This window comes from Amyelois transitella, chromosome 23, assembly GCF_032362555.1.
Source record: "Amyelois transitella isolate CPQ chromosome 23, ilAmyTran1.1, whole genome shotgun sequence".
Classification (NCBI taxonomy): Eukaryota; Metazoa; Arthropoda; class Insecta; order Lepidoptera; family Pyralidae; genus Amyelois; species Amyelois transitella.
Window position 1 is genome coordinate 4,671,403 of NC_083526.1, and position 17,599 is coordinate 4,689,001.

General features: G+C 35.1%; 2 protein-coding genes across 3 annotated transcripts in view; both read left to right on the forward strand.

The window, feature by feature from the left end:
* LOC106130651 (uncharacterized) overlaps positions 1–17,599 on the forward strand; it is a 67,441-nt gene that overhangs the window by 29,497 nt on the left and 20,345 nt on the right. Inside the window, exon 1 of one of the 2 annotated variants that reach the window (XM_060951104.1) lies at positions 10,889–11,010. The exons of the other annotated variant lie outside the window; for it this stretch is intronic. The gene's annotated coding sequence lies outside the window, so the exon portion shown is untranslated. Of the gene's footprint in view, positions 1–10,888; positions 11,011–17,599 lie in introns of those variants that run through there. 2 annotated transcript variants of the gene reach the window in all.
* LOC106130707 (uncharacterized) lies at positions 4,038–5,185 on the forward strand. The gene is made up of 3 exons (XM_013329609.2): positions 4,038–4,591; positions 4,673–4,819; positions 4,982–5,185. Exons 1-3 carry the CDS (start codon positions 4,081–4,083, stop codon positions 5,161–5,163), a joined length of 840 nt encoding a protein of 279 aa, XP_013185063.2. The 5' UTR covers positions 4,038–4,080; the 3' UTR covers positions 5,164–5,185.

Here is a 17,599-nt window from a genome sequence, read left to right on the forward strand (position 1 = left end):
AATCATAACAATGTATTCTCTCGTCCACATTTCTTTTCTAAGTTTGTTACCGCTTCTTCTGCATTGATGCTTTGAAAGCGACAGTAAACTTACCTACTTTAAAGTAATTTATTTTACCAATGTTGTGAAAAACCAAAAGATATGACAATTATTAAGTGATGTTGATATGCCCCATAATAATGAAAAAAAAAAAATATTAATTTGAATTGACTTTTAGCGTTTCCCGTTTGATCTCCGCAACCTCTGCAGTACATCGGGAATCACACACCTTCCATCAAGCATTATCTAATCATAATCATAGTTGGCAACAATTGTTAAAGAAATGAAATTGAGTGATGGACTTAAGAATTTAGGACGATTTCGCTTCCTTCGTTGATTGAATATTAACTCAGCATTTTGAGGTTATATCAATTAAGTCTACATATTTGTACGATACATTTATATATAGATAGACGGATGTCCTGTTATAAGAAATCATGGCACATTTCTTAATACTTAGGATTTTCTTTCATCAAAAATGAGGTTTGAAACTCGCTTTCCTTCTTTTGTGCGCTAGGTACCTATTTATATCATACCTTACTACTACGCCAGAATAAAGAAATAACTATCTAAAGTTTATGTGGTCGAGCGATTATGATTTCAAAACTATAAAGAGTTTAATTGGATAGTCATTTCTTCATCCCTAACGAGGTTGCCAACAGTGTTGGAAGGACTGAAAAACAACCTTTAGATCTAAGACCATCCAAAAAGTGGCAGGTTGCTAGCCTAATAGAAACGCAAATTGATCAAAATAGTGATAGGTTACTAGACTATCCGTTAAAAGAATGCCAAGTTAATTAGCCTATCCCTTGATTGACTTTTACTATCTGCACGGGAAAAGCAGCAGCTGGTATACACTTTGTTTTTTCTTCACAACCAGACCAGCATGGAAGAAAAATCATATCGTGAGGAAATCTACATTCAGGTCACTGGATGTTTAACTAAGCTGGTTTTGGTTCTCATAATTACGGGGGTCAGTAATAACTTGTATAAAAATCTGACTTAGTTTATGCAAGATCGCGGTGTCTTCTTTTTTTAGAAAGGTAAAGATGCAATCAGGATTTACACCAAGAAGATGGTGATGATGGATAAGACCTTCCAGCCGTCCTATCGTCTCGATTCAGAATAATGTCAAATTCAAATTCAAATTTCTTTATTTTTCTCCACAATCTAAACATGACACAGACTTATAGTAAAAATTTCACGGTTTAACTTATTTAAGATTGTGAGAGACTGGTGTCTGAACTAAGCAGAGCTTGTATCTCAGTAGGTACACCAGCCTCTAATGTCTAGTCTCGATTCAGAATAATTATTCGTCAAGGGTCACGACATCTCCTTCGATTAAATAAGCTAGGTGCCTACTTACTTTTAGTTTTGGGAATTGCCACAGGAATTTATTCCCTGTCAAAGATACTTTTTTTTTATTTAAAATAGATTTAAGTGCGTTTGACCTCAATTCGCCTGGTGGTAAGCAAGATGAGACCTAAGGTCGTGCGCGCAAGCTCAAATACTTAGTGCCTATTCACTCTTGCCTTGAAGATCCCCAAGTTAAGACTTAACTTGGGGATACATCTGACTATGCTTCTTCTTACGCTTTTTGTGAATGCGGTAACAAACTACGCGGGAAAATGATAATGTTGCCGTAATAAATTAACTTTTTAATTTTTTGTGACATTCCTGGTTTTGCACATATACTCTTCAAGTGTACAACACTTCACTTCAAGTTAGGGTAGAGTGATACGGGGTTGGAATTCTAAACCACAGCGATTCGCACTACTGTTATACTTTTTACATAACTTTAGTGTTTTAATAAAGTAAAACATTTTGGTCGTTTGTAACAATTGTAACTAATAAACTTAACGGGACCGATTTTGATGCAGATTATTAGATACAGAGATAGAAACCCTACTGACATGAGATCCTTTTATTCTCAACAGGAGCGTATTCCCGGTAAAAAACTACTGGATTAATAACGTAAAAAGGCTATTTTTTTTTTCTCCTGACGTTAATTCCGTTTCATCTTCACTGGAGAAGCTTTCATCGAGACCATGATTCTGGATAAGGTGAATCAGGATTTTAAACTAAAGACTATATTTGTAAAAAATAGGTTGACATAAATACCAACTCGCTCTTGGCACTCGGTTAATAAATCAGCTGTTCATTCAATTACGAGACACTCCCATAATGTAATTCAGCATGTTATTTAGCAATAGGGTGACCATGATTTTGAAATTTAAGTGGATGCTTCCGAAATTTGAGTGCGTTTGACTTGAATCTGCCTGATAGTTTCCAAGATGCGTTCTCTTGCAAGCAAACTTAAATAATCCCATAGTCAATTCAACACAACTCAACTAATTTTGGATTATGATTTTATTCAGTTGCCTGAATGTACAGGTATCCTAACGACATGTTCTCTCTTACCATATGAGCATGAGTTAGCACTCCAACTAATGAATGTAATCCAGAAAAGAGTCATTGGTACATGGAATAAGTCAGATTTTAGCCCCCTCACGCATTACTTGCGAATTTTAGCCGGACACCTTAACCATTTTACCACTTACGCTCGTCAAAGCATGTTTCTTTGTATTAACTCAAAATTTCCATATTACCGCGAGAACTTCGAAGAATCTTTTTTTTCATACTACGTATAAAATGGCAATACGATTTGGCATATGCTAAGTACATACATACATATAATCACGTCTATATCCCTGGTGAGGTAGACAGAGCCAGCAACAGTCTTGGAATGACTGATAGGCTATGTTCAGCTATTTGGCTTTATGTTAGAATTGAGATTCAAATAGTGACAGGTTACTAGCCCATCGCCTAAAATCAGAATCTCAAGTTAATAAGCCTATCCTTTAGTCGCCTTTTACGTCATCCATGGGACCGAGATGGAGTGGTCCTATTATTTTTTCTATTGGTGCTTCCCGGCACCAATAGAAAAAATAATAGGACGGCTACGTATGAAACATAAATGCCAAATTTCAGCATTAGTTAAGCCCAACAGTTATAGTCATCTGTCACAAAATAAATAAAACTCTGTAACGCAAGAGTCGTATGTAAATTGGCTGATTTATTGAAAGACATTTGGTTGTCCCAGCAAATTATCAACTATATCCACCCTACTTGCATACGGGACACGTTGACCTAATTAGAAATCCACTCACGCGTCCATGCATCCGTTTTGCTGGACATCTTTCACTTAAACCTATGGGCTGCATGTAAATCATAAGAAACGTTTTCGTTACGTAAGGAATGTACCTGATCTTATTTTGTTACTTTTTCTTTTACACAACCTTGATTTACTTTAACTTGAAGGTTGAGTGGTGGCCTGTAATCTTCAGGTTCTAAGTTTGAATCCACGCGTTATGTTATTATAGGTAGGTAGTATTTTTAGTTCTCAGGACTAGGTTTCATATTGATGAACTGTTAGCGTATGGCTCATCGCATTTGGATTCCTTATCGAGAGACGTAAACCTTAAGGTAGAGAAGGATAAAGGAGATATAACGATGTCCGACGAAGATATAACAGCAATATGTTTACCTGTCTTATTATTCTGCTTAGGTCATCAACTGAATGATCAAGAAAAGTCCTATTTTACCCTATTATTTTTATTTTATCTATTTCAATTTATATCTTTGATTGATAAAGGATCACCTGTTTAGGGAGATCTTCTCATTTCCGATGAAAATTGATCCAAGTTCAAATTTGAGATACAAATGTACAAGAAACTATGTAACTCGTTAAGCAGTATACCTACAATTATAAAAGATCTCAAAGTAGAGCGACATGTTGGAGTAAACCTTATCAATGTGTTTACAAAGTAATAGATTTCCAATACAATGTCACTTACAAGTACAATCAAGAGAGCCACATGCGTACGATCGCACATCGGCAAACATAGTACTTCGACGCATTTTGACACCACCTCACGTATTAATGCTCGTATATAAACCAAGCCCTGAACTTCCCTGACATACATTGTGACCGTTCATCGGACGGCAGTCAGTCGCCTCTGCCGTCGAATAAAAAAACAAATGGTGATAATAAAAAAGTGCAACATGGCCAAACTCCTAGTAATCCTCTCATTAGCTGCCTTCAGTAGTGCTCAAACGTACTCGGCTTCTAGTTTAGTCAAAAACATTTATAATGAATGCCTTAGTCAGTACTCGGTGGAATGTGTGAAACCCAGGACCCTGCAGTGGATCTCTCAAGTGGCAAATGAAGATGAGATCAAGATTACGGATGACCTCAGCATCGTCAAAACTGGAGTTTTTGAAGATGATGGAGAAGTTGATCCCAGAATGGCTAAGGATCCATTATATAAGATGTTTGACCAAGTTGACAGTTTCGTGCAAACTCACGCCCTGAAAGTGAAGGTTCCAGAAGAGATCACGAAGACTGCTGCCTCAGAATATGTACCAAGATCGCTTCTTGCTGATCTTCCCTCGGAGTTGAATATGCCTTTGGACGGTGAACAAGAAGTTGAAGAATTTGAAGGCAGAAAGAAGAAGATTAAGCTGCCCAAGCCTTTGAGAATCAAGTCTAGTAAGTGATCATTTTACATCGATGATGAAATACATATATATGGATTATGGAATTAATTTAATGTTTAATGCTTCTTTACAGAACACGGATTTGTCAAGAAAATTTTGCTGCCCTTCTTACTTGGTCTCAAGTTCAAAGCATCAGTGCTGGTTCCTTTGGCACTTGCTCTAATAGCTCTGAAAACATGGAAGGCTTTGACTCTGGGCCTGATCTCTCTTGTCCTGTCTGGTAAGTTAATATAAAAATAAAATTTTAAAAGTAGGCATTAGTAAAGTTAGTATATTGATGCACAAGTACAAAAACCTTAATGAATTTAGGTGTAAACCCAGGTCAGCTCTTCTTATTATAATAAGCTGCCAGAAGATTAATAAATTTTACGTGAATTTTCAGGTGCCATGGTTATCTTCAAATTCACGAAACCCAAGGTCGTGAACTACGAAGTTATTCACTATCCACAACACCATGTTGAGCACCACGTGGACCATCACGCACCAGCCTGGGACGCCCATGGTCCGTACCAAGCCCGATCATACGAGGATGCCCACGAAATCGCCTACTCCGCACAAATATAAAGGAAGAAAGCTTTAAATTACGAAGGACCAATGACTAATTTATTAAATTATTTATTTATTTATTTCTTACTTGTAAATAAATTTTGTATAAAGTAAGTTTCAATTCTTGTTACGGGTATTAATTATTCAATCCTTAATCTACCTCATAATTACAATAGCATCTTCTTCAATATCATTAGTGTCCTTATTTATACCAACAGTTTCAAAAATATTATCTCTCGCTTTATAATAGCCTGTATTATCTTTTGTTGAAGTTACATCATGTTTTAATTTAACGAAATTATTTTTATTATTGCCATTATTTCCTCTTGGAACAGACATATTTACGGGTATTAATTTTGTATTGCTACTTTCGACTTCGTAACTACTAATATGATCAAACATGCTTTTAAATGATGAACGATCTGAATTGTGATCACGGACTTCTTTAAATATGTAATTACTCTTGATGTCATCAGAAAATAATTCCGGGCCTTTGTTTTCAACGCTGTAATACTGAACTTCCGTTTTTCTATCCGGTAGGCTTGTTGCATGAATGACATCTTCAATATACTTAAGATTCATACCGATACGTGTTCGATTTTCTCTTGCGCTTTCATTTGAATCAAAATTCATGGAAGTATTTTGCTCTGTGACTCGACTTGGTAATAGAATTTGGTCGGAAAACTTTTTGTATACATTTGATTTCTGCAAGGGGTTCATTTTATACAAACCTAACAATACTTTGAAATTATCACTATGAGATCTCTTTTTTCTGTAAGCTCCGTCAATCATTTCATATTGGTACATCTGAAAAGGACAGAAGATAAAGATAAAAAATATGCTGTAAATAACCTGCATTAATGACTATATCAGTAATATCATCGATCTGACCTTCTCTCTCAACGTAAGCTGAAAGCTTCATCTACCAAATTGTGTGAAGCATGACACTAACAAATTCTGCGGGTATAGTTCTTCAAAAAATAAATTTATCTAACAAGAAAATAAGCATAAATATAACCAAAAGATTTATATGGAGTGAAAGAATGATAATGGGCGAGGATATTAGAGAATACAAAATGGTGACGACTGAAACAGTGTAGTAAATTTTGGGTAGACGTGATCTTAAACAAATACATGATGTTCAGATAGGGTAGAATGATTTTGTTCTTCACATAATAACAGAATTTCTTTTGGCACCAGGAAAACTTATTTGAACTAGTTACTTAAGTAAAACTTTCTACGTTTACTCTACATCTACAAAATGGTTAAAACCATCGCGCCTGAATATTCGATGCGCGAGTGACAGTACTCCAAATTATACTAGGCGTTGATTTGAATGGATGTAAGAATTGTTAAAAATTTATTATTGAAGAGAAATTTTATGAAAACATTTTATGAGAACTTTCAAGGGGAAACAATTTGGTAAAAAAAAAATAATGTAAAACTAGTGTGTCGATATGGTTTCGATTGAATGTAGGTGGAATTTAAAATTTTGATGAAATAATTTCACTAAGTCACCATAATAATTACTCGTATCGACATCAATTGACATATATTTATTCATTAAATATTTGAATATGTGGGAAGACCTAGACGAACGTATCTTGATCAAATTAAGGACGTCCTGGTAAAGGGTCAGGTCAAAAGTACCCGAAACCGCCGAGCTTGCATGAAGAGAGTTATGAATGTGGATGAAGCGAAGGATATATATCAGAGATCGTGGCAAGTGGAAAGAGGTAGTCTCTGCCTACCCCTCCGGGAAAGAGGCGTGATTTTATGTATGTATGTATGTATTAAATATTTGATCCATCCGATGTAAGTATTAAAAACTATAATATGCAAAAGCATTTCTTTTTGACAATTTGAGTTCTCACAACCACTGTATCATTTATAAGGACAATTGGAATGAATTAGAAAGAGTAAACTGCATGATTGTTTTTATCGTCGGAAGTCACGTGCAAAGTCTATATTTATAAGGTGTGGTGCATACTAATAGGTCAAATCCTTGTGACCTTACAAGGCTACACCTATTTTTGAGGGAAAAAGTAGGTATACCTACTTTCTACCAAAATCGATTAAGCAGCGGTACTTGAGTGGTACCCATCCGGAAAGCGTTCCCGTTTAATAATAAATTACTCTGTAATCTTAATATTTCTGAATACTAATTGATGCTCTTACGGTGAGGAAGAACATCATGAGGAAACCTGCACATTCAGGTAACTGGATGTGTAACCATGGATCCAATACGGGTTAGGTTTACCTGCTAAAGTTGCGGAGTTCAGATGGGAGTAGCTTCGTGTAAAAACCTGACTGACCCAATCCAGGATCCATGGTCAAAGGCGTATCTCAGGCTCCTCTCCAGAGAGGTGAGGATACAACCGGGACTATAGCCAGGAGGAAGAAGAATCTTATTGCTTCTGACTGTAGTAAATCACACTTTTTTGAATTACAAGTTACTGGTGTGCCATATGGCTCCTGGCACTTTAGAATAGATCCCCTCCATCTTTCCATGGATATCAGACAGAGGGAATGACTAATAAAACCGTTAGTTTTTTTTAAATATATTATTCTGATTTCAATGCTTCCTAATAACTAAAAAAAATTTCTAATATTACTGCGGGCAATAGTTTTAATATAAGTACTTGAAATATACACTTACCAAAGAAATTATAAGGAAGACATTACAGAATGAATGCCAGTCCATTACTCCACTGGGTTCCTAATCACATGTTTTCAGAAAATGTTGAAAATGTTTTTAAAAAACATGTTGAAACTAAGCATTGATCGGTATACCTAGTAGTTTTATTGCAAAATAGTTTAACCAGAACTGCTATGGAGATGCGAAGCATTTTTCGGTGGATAAGAATTTATTTTATTAATTGGAAGGATGTTACTTGTAATTTTAGAAATAAAGTAGAGTTAACATAGACATTGCTCTTCTTTTTCCTGGCTTTTAGTCCCGGTTGCACTATGTTTTCAAAATTGGGTATAAGGTATCAATTGATTGATGTTAACATAACTGAAAGCCTTAAATATTTATATTAATATTTTTGTAAGTAAGTAGCCAGTTTTCTCAGTAAATGAATTATTTTATGTTAGGTATTCTTATGAGAATAAAGTTTTTCTAAACCTACACATAACGGATACTATATAGATTTTGCAGGCAGGCAATAAAAATGCACTGTAAGATCGCAACGCACCGTTCCCACGATTCGGCTCGTGAACCGGAATGTTAGTAGAGCCGTTTGCGCGCCCTTGCGGGGCAGACAGAGCCAACAGTCTTAAAAATACTGATAGGCCACGTTCAGATATTTAGTTTTAAGATAGAATTGAGATTCAAATAGTGACAGCCTTAGCCCATCGCCTAAAAGACTAATCCCAAGTTTATAAGCTTAACCCTTAGTCGCCTTTTACGACATCCATGATGAAGAGATGGAGTGGTCCTGTTCTTTTTCTATTGGTGCCGGGAACCACACGGATCTAATTTGAATGTAGTTTTAAATTTTGAACTTGATTATAAATTTTTATATTACCCTTTGACTACGATCTTACCTTCGTAGCATGGCACGCGCGACGCCGTTTTGAGCGCGCGAAAACTATCGCTTTTTTATTAAAACGTAGAACGGGACAGCGATAGTTTTCGGGCGGTAAAAATTGCGTCCCGCGTATCATGGTACGGTGGCTGTATAAGGTGATTAAGTCAAGTTTTTTACTCGAAGGGATTCCCGTCAGACCTCTTTGACCTTTCCAGGGGAACCTTACCCGTGTGGATCATGGTTAAAGCTGAACATGTCTTATTGTTTCTTTTTGATAAATGTAAAGTACCTGCTTGTGCCTGTTACTTATATAAAATCACACCTCCTTCCCTAAACGGTAAGCCACTGACTACTATACTATCCTTTTGCCACGACCCCTGCGTACTTCTTTCGCTTTATCCATGTTCATAACACTCTTCATGCAAGCGCGTCATTTTGTTGAGATTCTCAAAATTGCTCAATCCTGTTTTGAAAACACAAATTTAAGTCGTAATCGGTATTCATACAACGATTAAGATGACCGCCGCCGCACCCGTGTCTTGTCGCTTTCGAAAAGAAATGGCCCGATGACACAAACATTGGATTTAAACTTAGGTTTAAATTTAACTTGGTGTTTAGGTACCAGTTGTTCGCTGCGAATTAACATCTCGCGGTTACAAAATTCTAAATAATTTTGTTGGTCCACGAACTAAAAAATCGACTGTCGTTTTCGTAAAGGAGACGCCTATTGAAAGAAGACAAATAAAGACAAAAAACAATTAACCTAAGATTCTCAGTAACAGCAACTTAGAACAGTTAAAAGCACAAATTAAAATAAACTTGAATTTTTTTGTTTAGTTCATTACTTTATTTAATAAAGTAGGTACAATGGGATATTTATAAAATAAACCTTAAGTAAACATGGCTGAAAGGTATAAAGATACTTAGTCGCCTTTTACTACTACCATAGAAAATATATGGAGCGGTCCTTTTTTGAAGTGCCGGAAACCACACGGCGCGTGCAATTAACTAGTCGTTCGCCGCGAACTTTAACTTTGAGAATACTTTTCTGAATATCTTAAAAACAACTAGACCGTTTTTGATGCCTTCGTAGGTCAACAATATCGGTCAAGTACTTAAAAAAACTATAAACAGTAATAAAGGTTTTAAACTTCATCAAGATCGACGGTAAACCCTCACTCACTCGGTTAATTAAACAAATAGAAGCTTAACAAATTTGGGATTATTTTATGGTGAAGATGTAGCAACCTGTCACCATCTCTGAATTTTCCATCTATCATTGAAGCAATATTCTATTCAGTGATAGGTTCCCCCTGCAGTGAATTTTAAAATCTATACGGCAAGAAAAGCAGCACTAGCTTTTCTTCTGATCTCGTATAATTTTACTAAAATCAAACGTTTATATGAATGCAAACTGAATTAGTAAACACTATTTAAAATTTAAACCTAACCTTAACGTTCCAGTTAACTAACGTTGATGCAGTCGGGCCTATGTTCGCGGTCAAAGACCCAGATCTTCACCTTGCTCTTGCGAACGTGGTTGAGTTTGACAGTGAATAGTGATGCGCTTGTCAGTTTTATCGATACAGCTACAAATAAATTTAAAATTTTCATCGATATTGACTAACTGGTTTGATGATTAATAACATATATTATGATGATTAAATTGCGATGATAGACCTTATAGACTATTGTTTGTTTGTTTGTAAACTCTTTATTGCACATAAAAATAAATAAAACAAATTACAAAACAGTTATTGGATTTAGAAGAATATGTACAATGGCGGACTTATCCCCAATGGGATTTCTTCCAGTCAACCAAAATATAAAGGAAAATTATTATTTTTTTATTAGGACTATTATTATTTTAATAAACTAAATCTCTTTTGTAATTTGCCATCAAATTACTATTTTTATTATTTTCGACTATTTGATTGATAACTTGCTTATCATCAGTGTTTTTTTTAAATTTTAATGGTTACTTTTAAATAGATAAAAAAATAATATGACAGTAGTCCACTGCGAACATTAGATTCGTAGGATAAGCTATGACCATTCGCGCCATACCTAAGTAGAATACAGCGGCTAACATGTCGATCAAAATTGAAAGTGTCGACATCGATAATTTCACATCACTACTACAGTGCGAAAGAGAGACGTTCTCGCTATCTCGCCCACCTGGCCAGAGATAACTTAGTACGTTAACCATTACCTTTTACCGTGGTTGTGTTTGTTAGTTTCTGTATATGTGGTGACCTGTATATCGAACGTAAACATTGAAAATGTGTCAGTGATTTTGGCAAGAGGGATAAGATTGCAGTGTTTATAGGTTAGTTTTTCTTCTTTTTTTTAAGTTTTTTTTCTGTGGTTTTCGTTTATTTTAGAAGTGAACTTACCGAAGTTTTTGCAGATTTGTGAAAGCAAAAATTTAGATCGTGTTGCATGACTCGGATGCTGGTTATTTTATTTACTGCTTTATTAGATTAAGTGTTGCCTGGGTTTTACGCTATTGTAGTTATTTTCAAAAGTAATATTATGTTACTCCTGAACGCCTTCTTTATCTGTTTACTAAGTTTTAACAAATTAGTATCGGAGTTTATTGATTACTTATTAATAAAAATAGAAAGAAACAAAACCTTTTTTTATCATAATTTGTAGGTACGGATGGTAGATACTTATAGTAATTAATTCTGCTGTATGGAGAATGGATAAGTGGAGTATGTGAAAATGAAACCGCACGATTTTTATACTAATGGCAATTGCCCGCGTTTTTTTTTTAATCTTCGTGATTCTTGGGATCACGGCATTTAAATACGAAGCCAATGTCGGAAAAGGAATGCCTTAACGATCGTTCCCTGATATCAGAAACTTCCACTTCCTCTTGGAATTAATCCTAGTTACAAACTCAGATCCTCACGCATCATGCAGCGAAAAAATATTAATCCTTAATTTAATAAAAACGACACTAGAATATTGGTTTTAACATGATCCAACAAGAAGTTAACAAGATAAAGAATAATTTCGATAAAAATTAATGGTACGGAACCCTGCGTGTGCGAATCCCACTCGTACTTGCCCGTTTTTAAACCGTCCGATTTATCCTACTAATATTATAAATGCGAAAGTTTGTGAGTATGTTAGGATGTCAGTATGGATGTTTATTACTCTTTCACGCAAAAACTACTAAACCGATTACGATGAAATTTGGTACGTAGGTAGCTGAAGACCCAGATAACATATAGGCTACTTGCCCCGGAGTTCCCGCGGAATTGATACGGTTACCATGCGGACGAAGTCGCGGGCGGCCTCTAGTACGTGATATTAACGCATAACGCAACCATACTTTATGCATTTGTTTTTTACAATTACTTAATTAAGTTGTAATTAAATACTTCGGTAACAATTAAAATGTGAAATGAAATCTTAAATACAGTTTAAGTTATTAAAGTAATAAATAACCAATTCTAGTGAAAATAAACAATCGATTTCAAGTATTTAACTTTCTACATATATTAATTATATAGTTTGCGTCGTTATAAAATGTCACGCAACTAATATAATATGAAATAACTGAATGGAACACCGATTTACTTTTACTTTTTTCTACAAAATTGTAAATGAATCTTTTTATAAGCCATCCAGCTAATAATGGGCTTAAAATCTTAATGAGAGACAAATCTATAATTTGACCCTATATCTTTAATTTATTTATTGTTATTTTTGACTTATATTTTTAAAAACTCATTAATTATTATTGATTCGTTTAGTGACTAACAGACGTCGTACTTACTGACAAAATTTTTGAAATTTAAGCTTCATACTAAATCGAGAAACGGCTGTTTTGTATAAGGACGTTTTTCCGGATGTGATCACATTGGAACTTTATTCGACTTACGCGGTTGAGACCGTCAATACAATTATTTAGTTATATACATATACAATCACGTCCTTATACCTTACGAGGTAGATAGTGCGAATACCTACTCTCGCAAAGACGATTATTTATTAAGTTGGAGAGTCATGTCTTTCAGCGTAATTATGGTTTCATCTTTGAAGTAATGCTAGAAGTAGAGCCAGAGATTTACTTCATACTAGCTGTGCCCGCAACTTCGTCCGCGTGGAATAGTTATTTTGGGCATCATGGAAGCCCTCAAGGATGAATAATTTACCCGGTTTTTTTCACATTTTCCATTATTTCTTTGCTCCTTATAGTTGCAGCGTGATGTCATATAGCCTAAAGACTTCCTCGATAAATGGTCTATTCAACGAATCAAGAATTTTTCAATTCGAACAAGTAGTTCCTGAGATTAGCGCGTTCAAACAAACAAACTCTTCAGCTTTATAATATTAGTATAGATTAAAAAAAATAAAAAATAAAACTAAACAATACCTAGGCGTTTCTTGACCGCGTCCTTATTGACGTCATACGAAATCCGGCACCTACAGTGAAAGTGTGCTAAATACTGCGCCCTTCCGTAAACTACAGACAGACAGACAAACGGTCATCCTTACTTTCATATTAAATACTAGCTTTTGTACGGAACTTCACTCCCGTAATGTGTTTGAATTTAAAGATAACATAAAGAGATTTCTGTTATCTTTAAATTATTTTCCGTTGTATGCCCATATGTTATGTAATGTGCCGTGTGGTTCCCGGCACCAATAAAAAAAAGGACTACTCTTATCTACTATCTCTTTACCATGAATGCCGTAAAAGGCGACTAAGGGATAGGCTTATAAACATGGGATTCTTCTTTTAGGCGATGGGCTAGCAACCTGTCACTATATGAATCTCAATTCTATCTTAAAGCCAAATAGCTGAACGTGGTCTATCAGTCTTTACAATACTGTTGGCTCTGTCTACTACGCAATGGATATAGACGTGATTATATGTACCTATATATGTATGTACAAATAATATTATTACGTCGTAATCGTATAAACAGGATTTATTGAACTTCTAAATCTTTTTTGCAGTCAATAAAAAAATCAAGCGAAGTCACGGGCAACCTGTAGCTATAAAAGAAACGACAGTGTCGGAACTGGTTGCCATATTATCGTGCGACCGACTAATTTAAAACAGGTCTGCGGTCATGGCCTTACAAGGTTTTCTGAAGTGAAAATGTATGAATTCAAAATGGGCGATATTCATAGACGTATAATAAGTTTTTGGCAAGAAATTTTGTTTTGAATGATCTTCTGTTGTAGAAACACTAAAGTGCGCTTGCGACTTCACACGCGTGAATCGAAAAACTCCTGCTATTCCCGCGGGAATTTTGGCAAATCCGTCCTTAGTACACATTACGAGAAACCTACATGCCAAATATCAAATCTCACTCAGCGGTTAATATAGAGCGTTGATATGTCAGTATATCAGTGTCCTATTTAATATTAAACACTTTCACTCCTTAACTACTCAACCGATTTTGATGAAATATGGTACAGAGATAGTGTTGACCGTGAGGAAGAACAAGCCTTTTTATTGAGAAAAGTCGCGGGTAAAGTGAGTTTTTAGATAAAATCCGCGTTTACTAACCCCTCAGCTCCTCAGCATAGCACGCTCGCCGCCGTTTTCATCGCGCGAGAAACTATCGCTGTTCCGCTTTTCATTATGACGTGGGACGGGACAGCGATAGTTTTTTCGCGCTATATAAACGGCGCCGCGCGTTACGTGCCATGGCACGGGGCTGGTCCACTGACTAATGTTTCGTCTCGAGTTAACAAGGTCATCGCACTTTCAGTTTTACGGAGAAACTTGTATCTTTTTTGTTATTTGCATTTTAATCAGTACCTTTGTGATTTACTTGCTAGGCTCGTTATTTTGTGCTAACATGTTTTATTTCAAGATATGTTCTTCTTATGATGACTCTCCCATTGACAGTTCTTATTGCTAAACATTATTGTCATTCATATTATCTACGGGGTGGATAGTGTCAATGATCGCGAAAAGACTGGAATGTGACGTTCAGTCAGTACTGCTATGTCCAATCAATACTTTTTTATATTTACGAGATACATACATAAAATCACGCCTTTTTCACGGAGGGGTAGGCAGAGACTATCTTTCCACTTGCCACGATCTCTGCATACTTCCTTCGCTTCGTCCACTTTCATAACTCTCTTCATGCAAGCTAGGCGGTTTCGGGAGTGTAATAACTAATAATTGTTATATTTTATAGCAAAATATAACAATTCGATATTAATATATATCGAATTGTTCTTTATACATTTATTTTTGACTCGCTAGAATTTTTCTTTAACTATCAATCTTTCACTATTTTTCCACTGAGATACTTGTATTGGTCATATTTAACTTGATAATTTATAAAATTTTTCAAATCCTAAAAAAAGATCATTATCAGCAACATGCTTCGTCAAATGCCGACAGAAACTTATCAGCAACACGCTTCGTCAAAAAAGAGACAGGTATTATCTGCGACGGTTTTATAATAATACTCCCAATATACATGATTTATCCCGATAGAAAAATAAAAGATCCACTCTATCTCTTTCCCGTGGTCGTAAAAGACGAAAAAGGAATAGGCTTATAAACTTGGGATTCTTTTTTAGGCGATGGGCTACCTGTCACTATTTGGATCTCAATTCTATCACTAAGTCAAGTAGCTGAACGTGGCCGATCAGTCTTTTCAAGACTGTTGGCTCTGTCTACCCCACAAGGGATATAGACGTGACCATATGTATATGTACAAAATTTACGTATTGCAGTTTCATTGTTTGTAAAGATATTAAGTAACTTTCCAACGTAGCATTTTAAAAGAATTTGTAGGTTTATGTGTCGCTGTCGTCTCAGAAAGTTTGTAAACAAGTTAAACATATTCCATTCCACATTTTCCAATTTCCTCGTCGCGTGGAAAATCTGTGTGAATAGCTCACTTCTATTCAAATGTTGACATAGCTTAAACATTTTACACAAAATCTTATTAACATCTTTATGTTAGCTTTTAAGAGAAATAACTTTGTAGAACAATGTCTTGCTGTTTTCGATGTACACAGTGATAATGGTCTTGCCATTATATCTGAGGTCTCTCGTTCGTTCCCCGGTTATTTATATGAAAAATACTTATGTAGTAGAAACACACATTAAGAATATGTTGAGCAAAGGGGAACTTATAGCTAAGCAATCTCTTACAACCGACCTTTTGGATAGTGAAAGGTAAAACGTGTAATCCGGTGGGCAGCATACCTAACAGATATTAATGTATAACTAATAAACCAAACCTTACACAGACTACATATAATAAATAAAATACTACATAAAATGAATAAATAGAATAGAATTATCATAATTGGTTACAATCACTTATTGACGTCACATCACTTAAATCAAATTATAACTAGGTACTACCGCTTCCAAAGCGCGTGTGTAGAAAAAGCGACGGAACAAAGTGCAGCATTTTCACTGGACGTCAATTTACAAATATACATAGATCTCTTAAATCTACATAGTCATTATACATGCCTGTATATAATAGCTTGAAACAAATCTAAACTATTTCATTATAGTTAGTTTAATTACAGATAACGTAACTGTGTCGGAGCTTAAAGGTGGTTTTATGTACTAAGATAATCTAAAAATTGCTTCGAGAATAAGAAAAGTTTATCATTTACTTATACTAACTTATTTATCGACATATGTATATACAATACATAAATTCAACTTTCGAGTGTGCTCAATCTTTATAAATTATATAGCTATTAGTACATTTTTTTCTTACAAATAGACAAATAAAATACACACAAATTGATTGATGTTTCAATCAATTGATATAAAAGAAAAATAACGGACCACGACAAGTGACTTATTGGCTGACTTGTACTAAAAATAATCGATAGAACATATTAACCTATAGAATTCTCCCATGTCTTAGACATACTCTGTCTGCTCTCACCCATTATAAAGTTAATATTATAAATAACATCTTGGCGAGCCAATGAAAGTGAAATGTAAGAGGTCTTAAAACTTTAGAAGTGGCTATAAATAGATTGAGAGTGTAAGTACAGTAACCAATGCTTGCAGTTGATCGAGGTTGCCGTGTAGTGATGGTTAAAAACATACGCATCACGTCTTTAACAATTACGGAGTAGATAGGACCAATATTCTAGGAATGACTGGAAGACCACGTTCAGTATGGCTTAATGATGGAATTGAGATTTAAAAAGTAAAAGATTAGGTACTAGACCATCGCTTATGAGCCTCTCCCTTGACTGACTTTTACAATTGTGGAAAATATAGAAAAAAATACTTACCCAATTTGATTTATGGTGTTCTTTTTATATTCCACTTTTTTTTTTTAAATTTCAACCAATCAATTGTTTTTTACCCAATAGTACTTGAACACTATTATTTCGATGTGGGTCAAGATAGATTATATCTCACTTCATCAAACATCAACTTATTGCATGACTTTTATTTATTTCCTATCGAAACTTTCTCTGATCAACTGGTATATTTAAATGTATATTATGGGATTTCTCCTGCATTCAATCATCATTATACGAATACATGAAAATGTATCTGGAATTAGGTATATATAAAAAACATACATACATACATATGGTCACGTCTATATCCCTTGCGGGGTAGACAGAGCCAACAGTCTTGAAAAGACCGAATGGCCACGTTCAGCTATTTGGCTTAATGATAGAATTGAGATTCATATAGTGACAGGTTGCTAGCCCATCGCCTAAAAAAGAATCCCAAGTTTGTAAGCCTAACCCTAATTCGCCTTTTACGACATCCATTGGAAAGAAATGGAGGGTTAGTAGTCGATTGGCACGAAAATTATTCGCACGATCGTGCGAATCGTCCCCTTTCAATAAAAATATTGTTTTAGTAGGCGATTCGCACGGATGTATTTAAATTTCGTGCGAATCGACCCCTTCAAGAATTAGTAGTA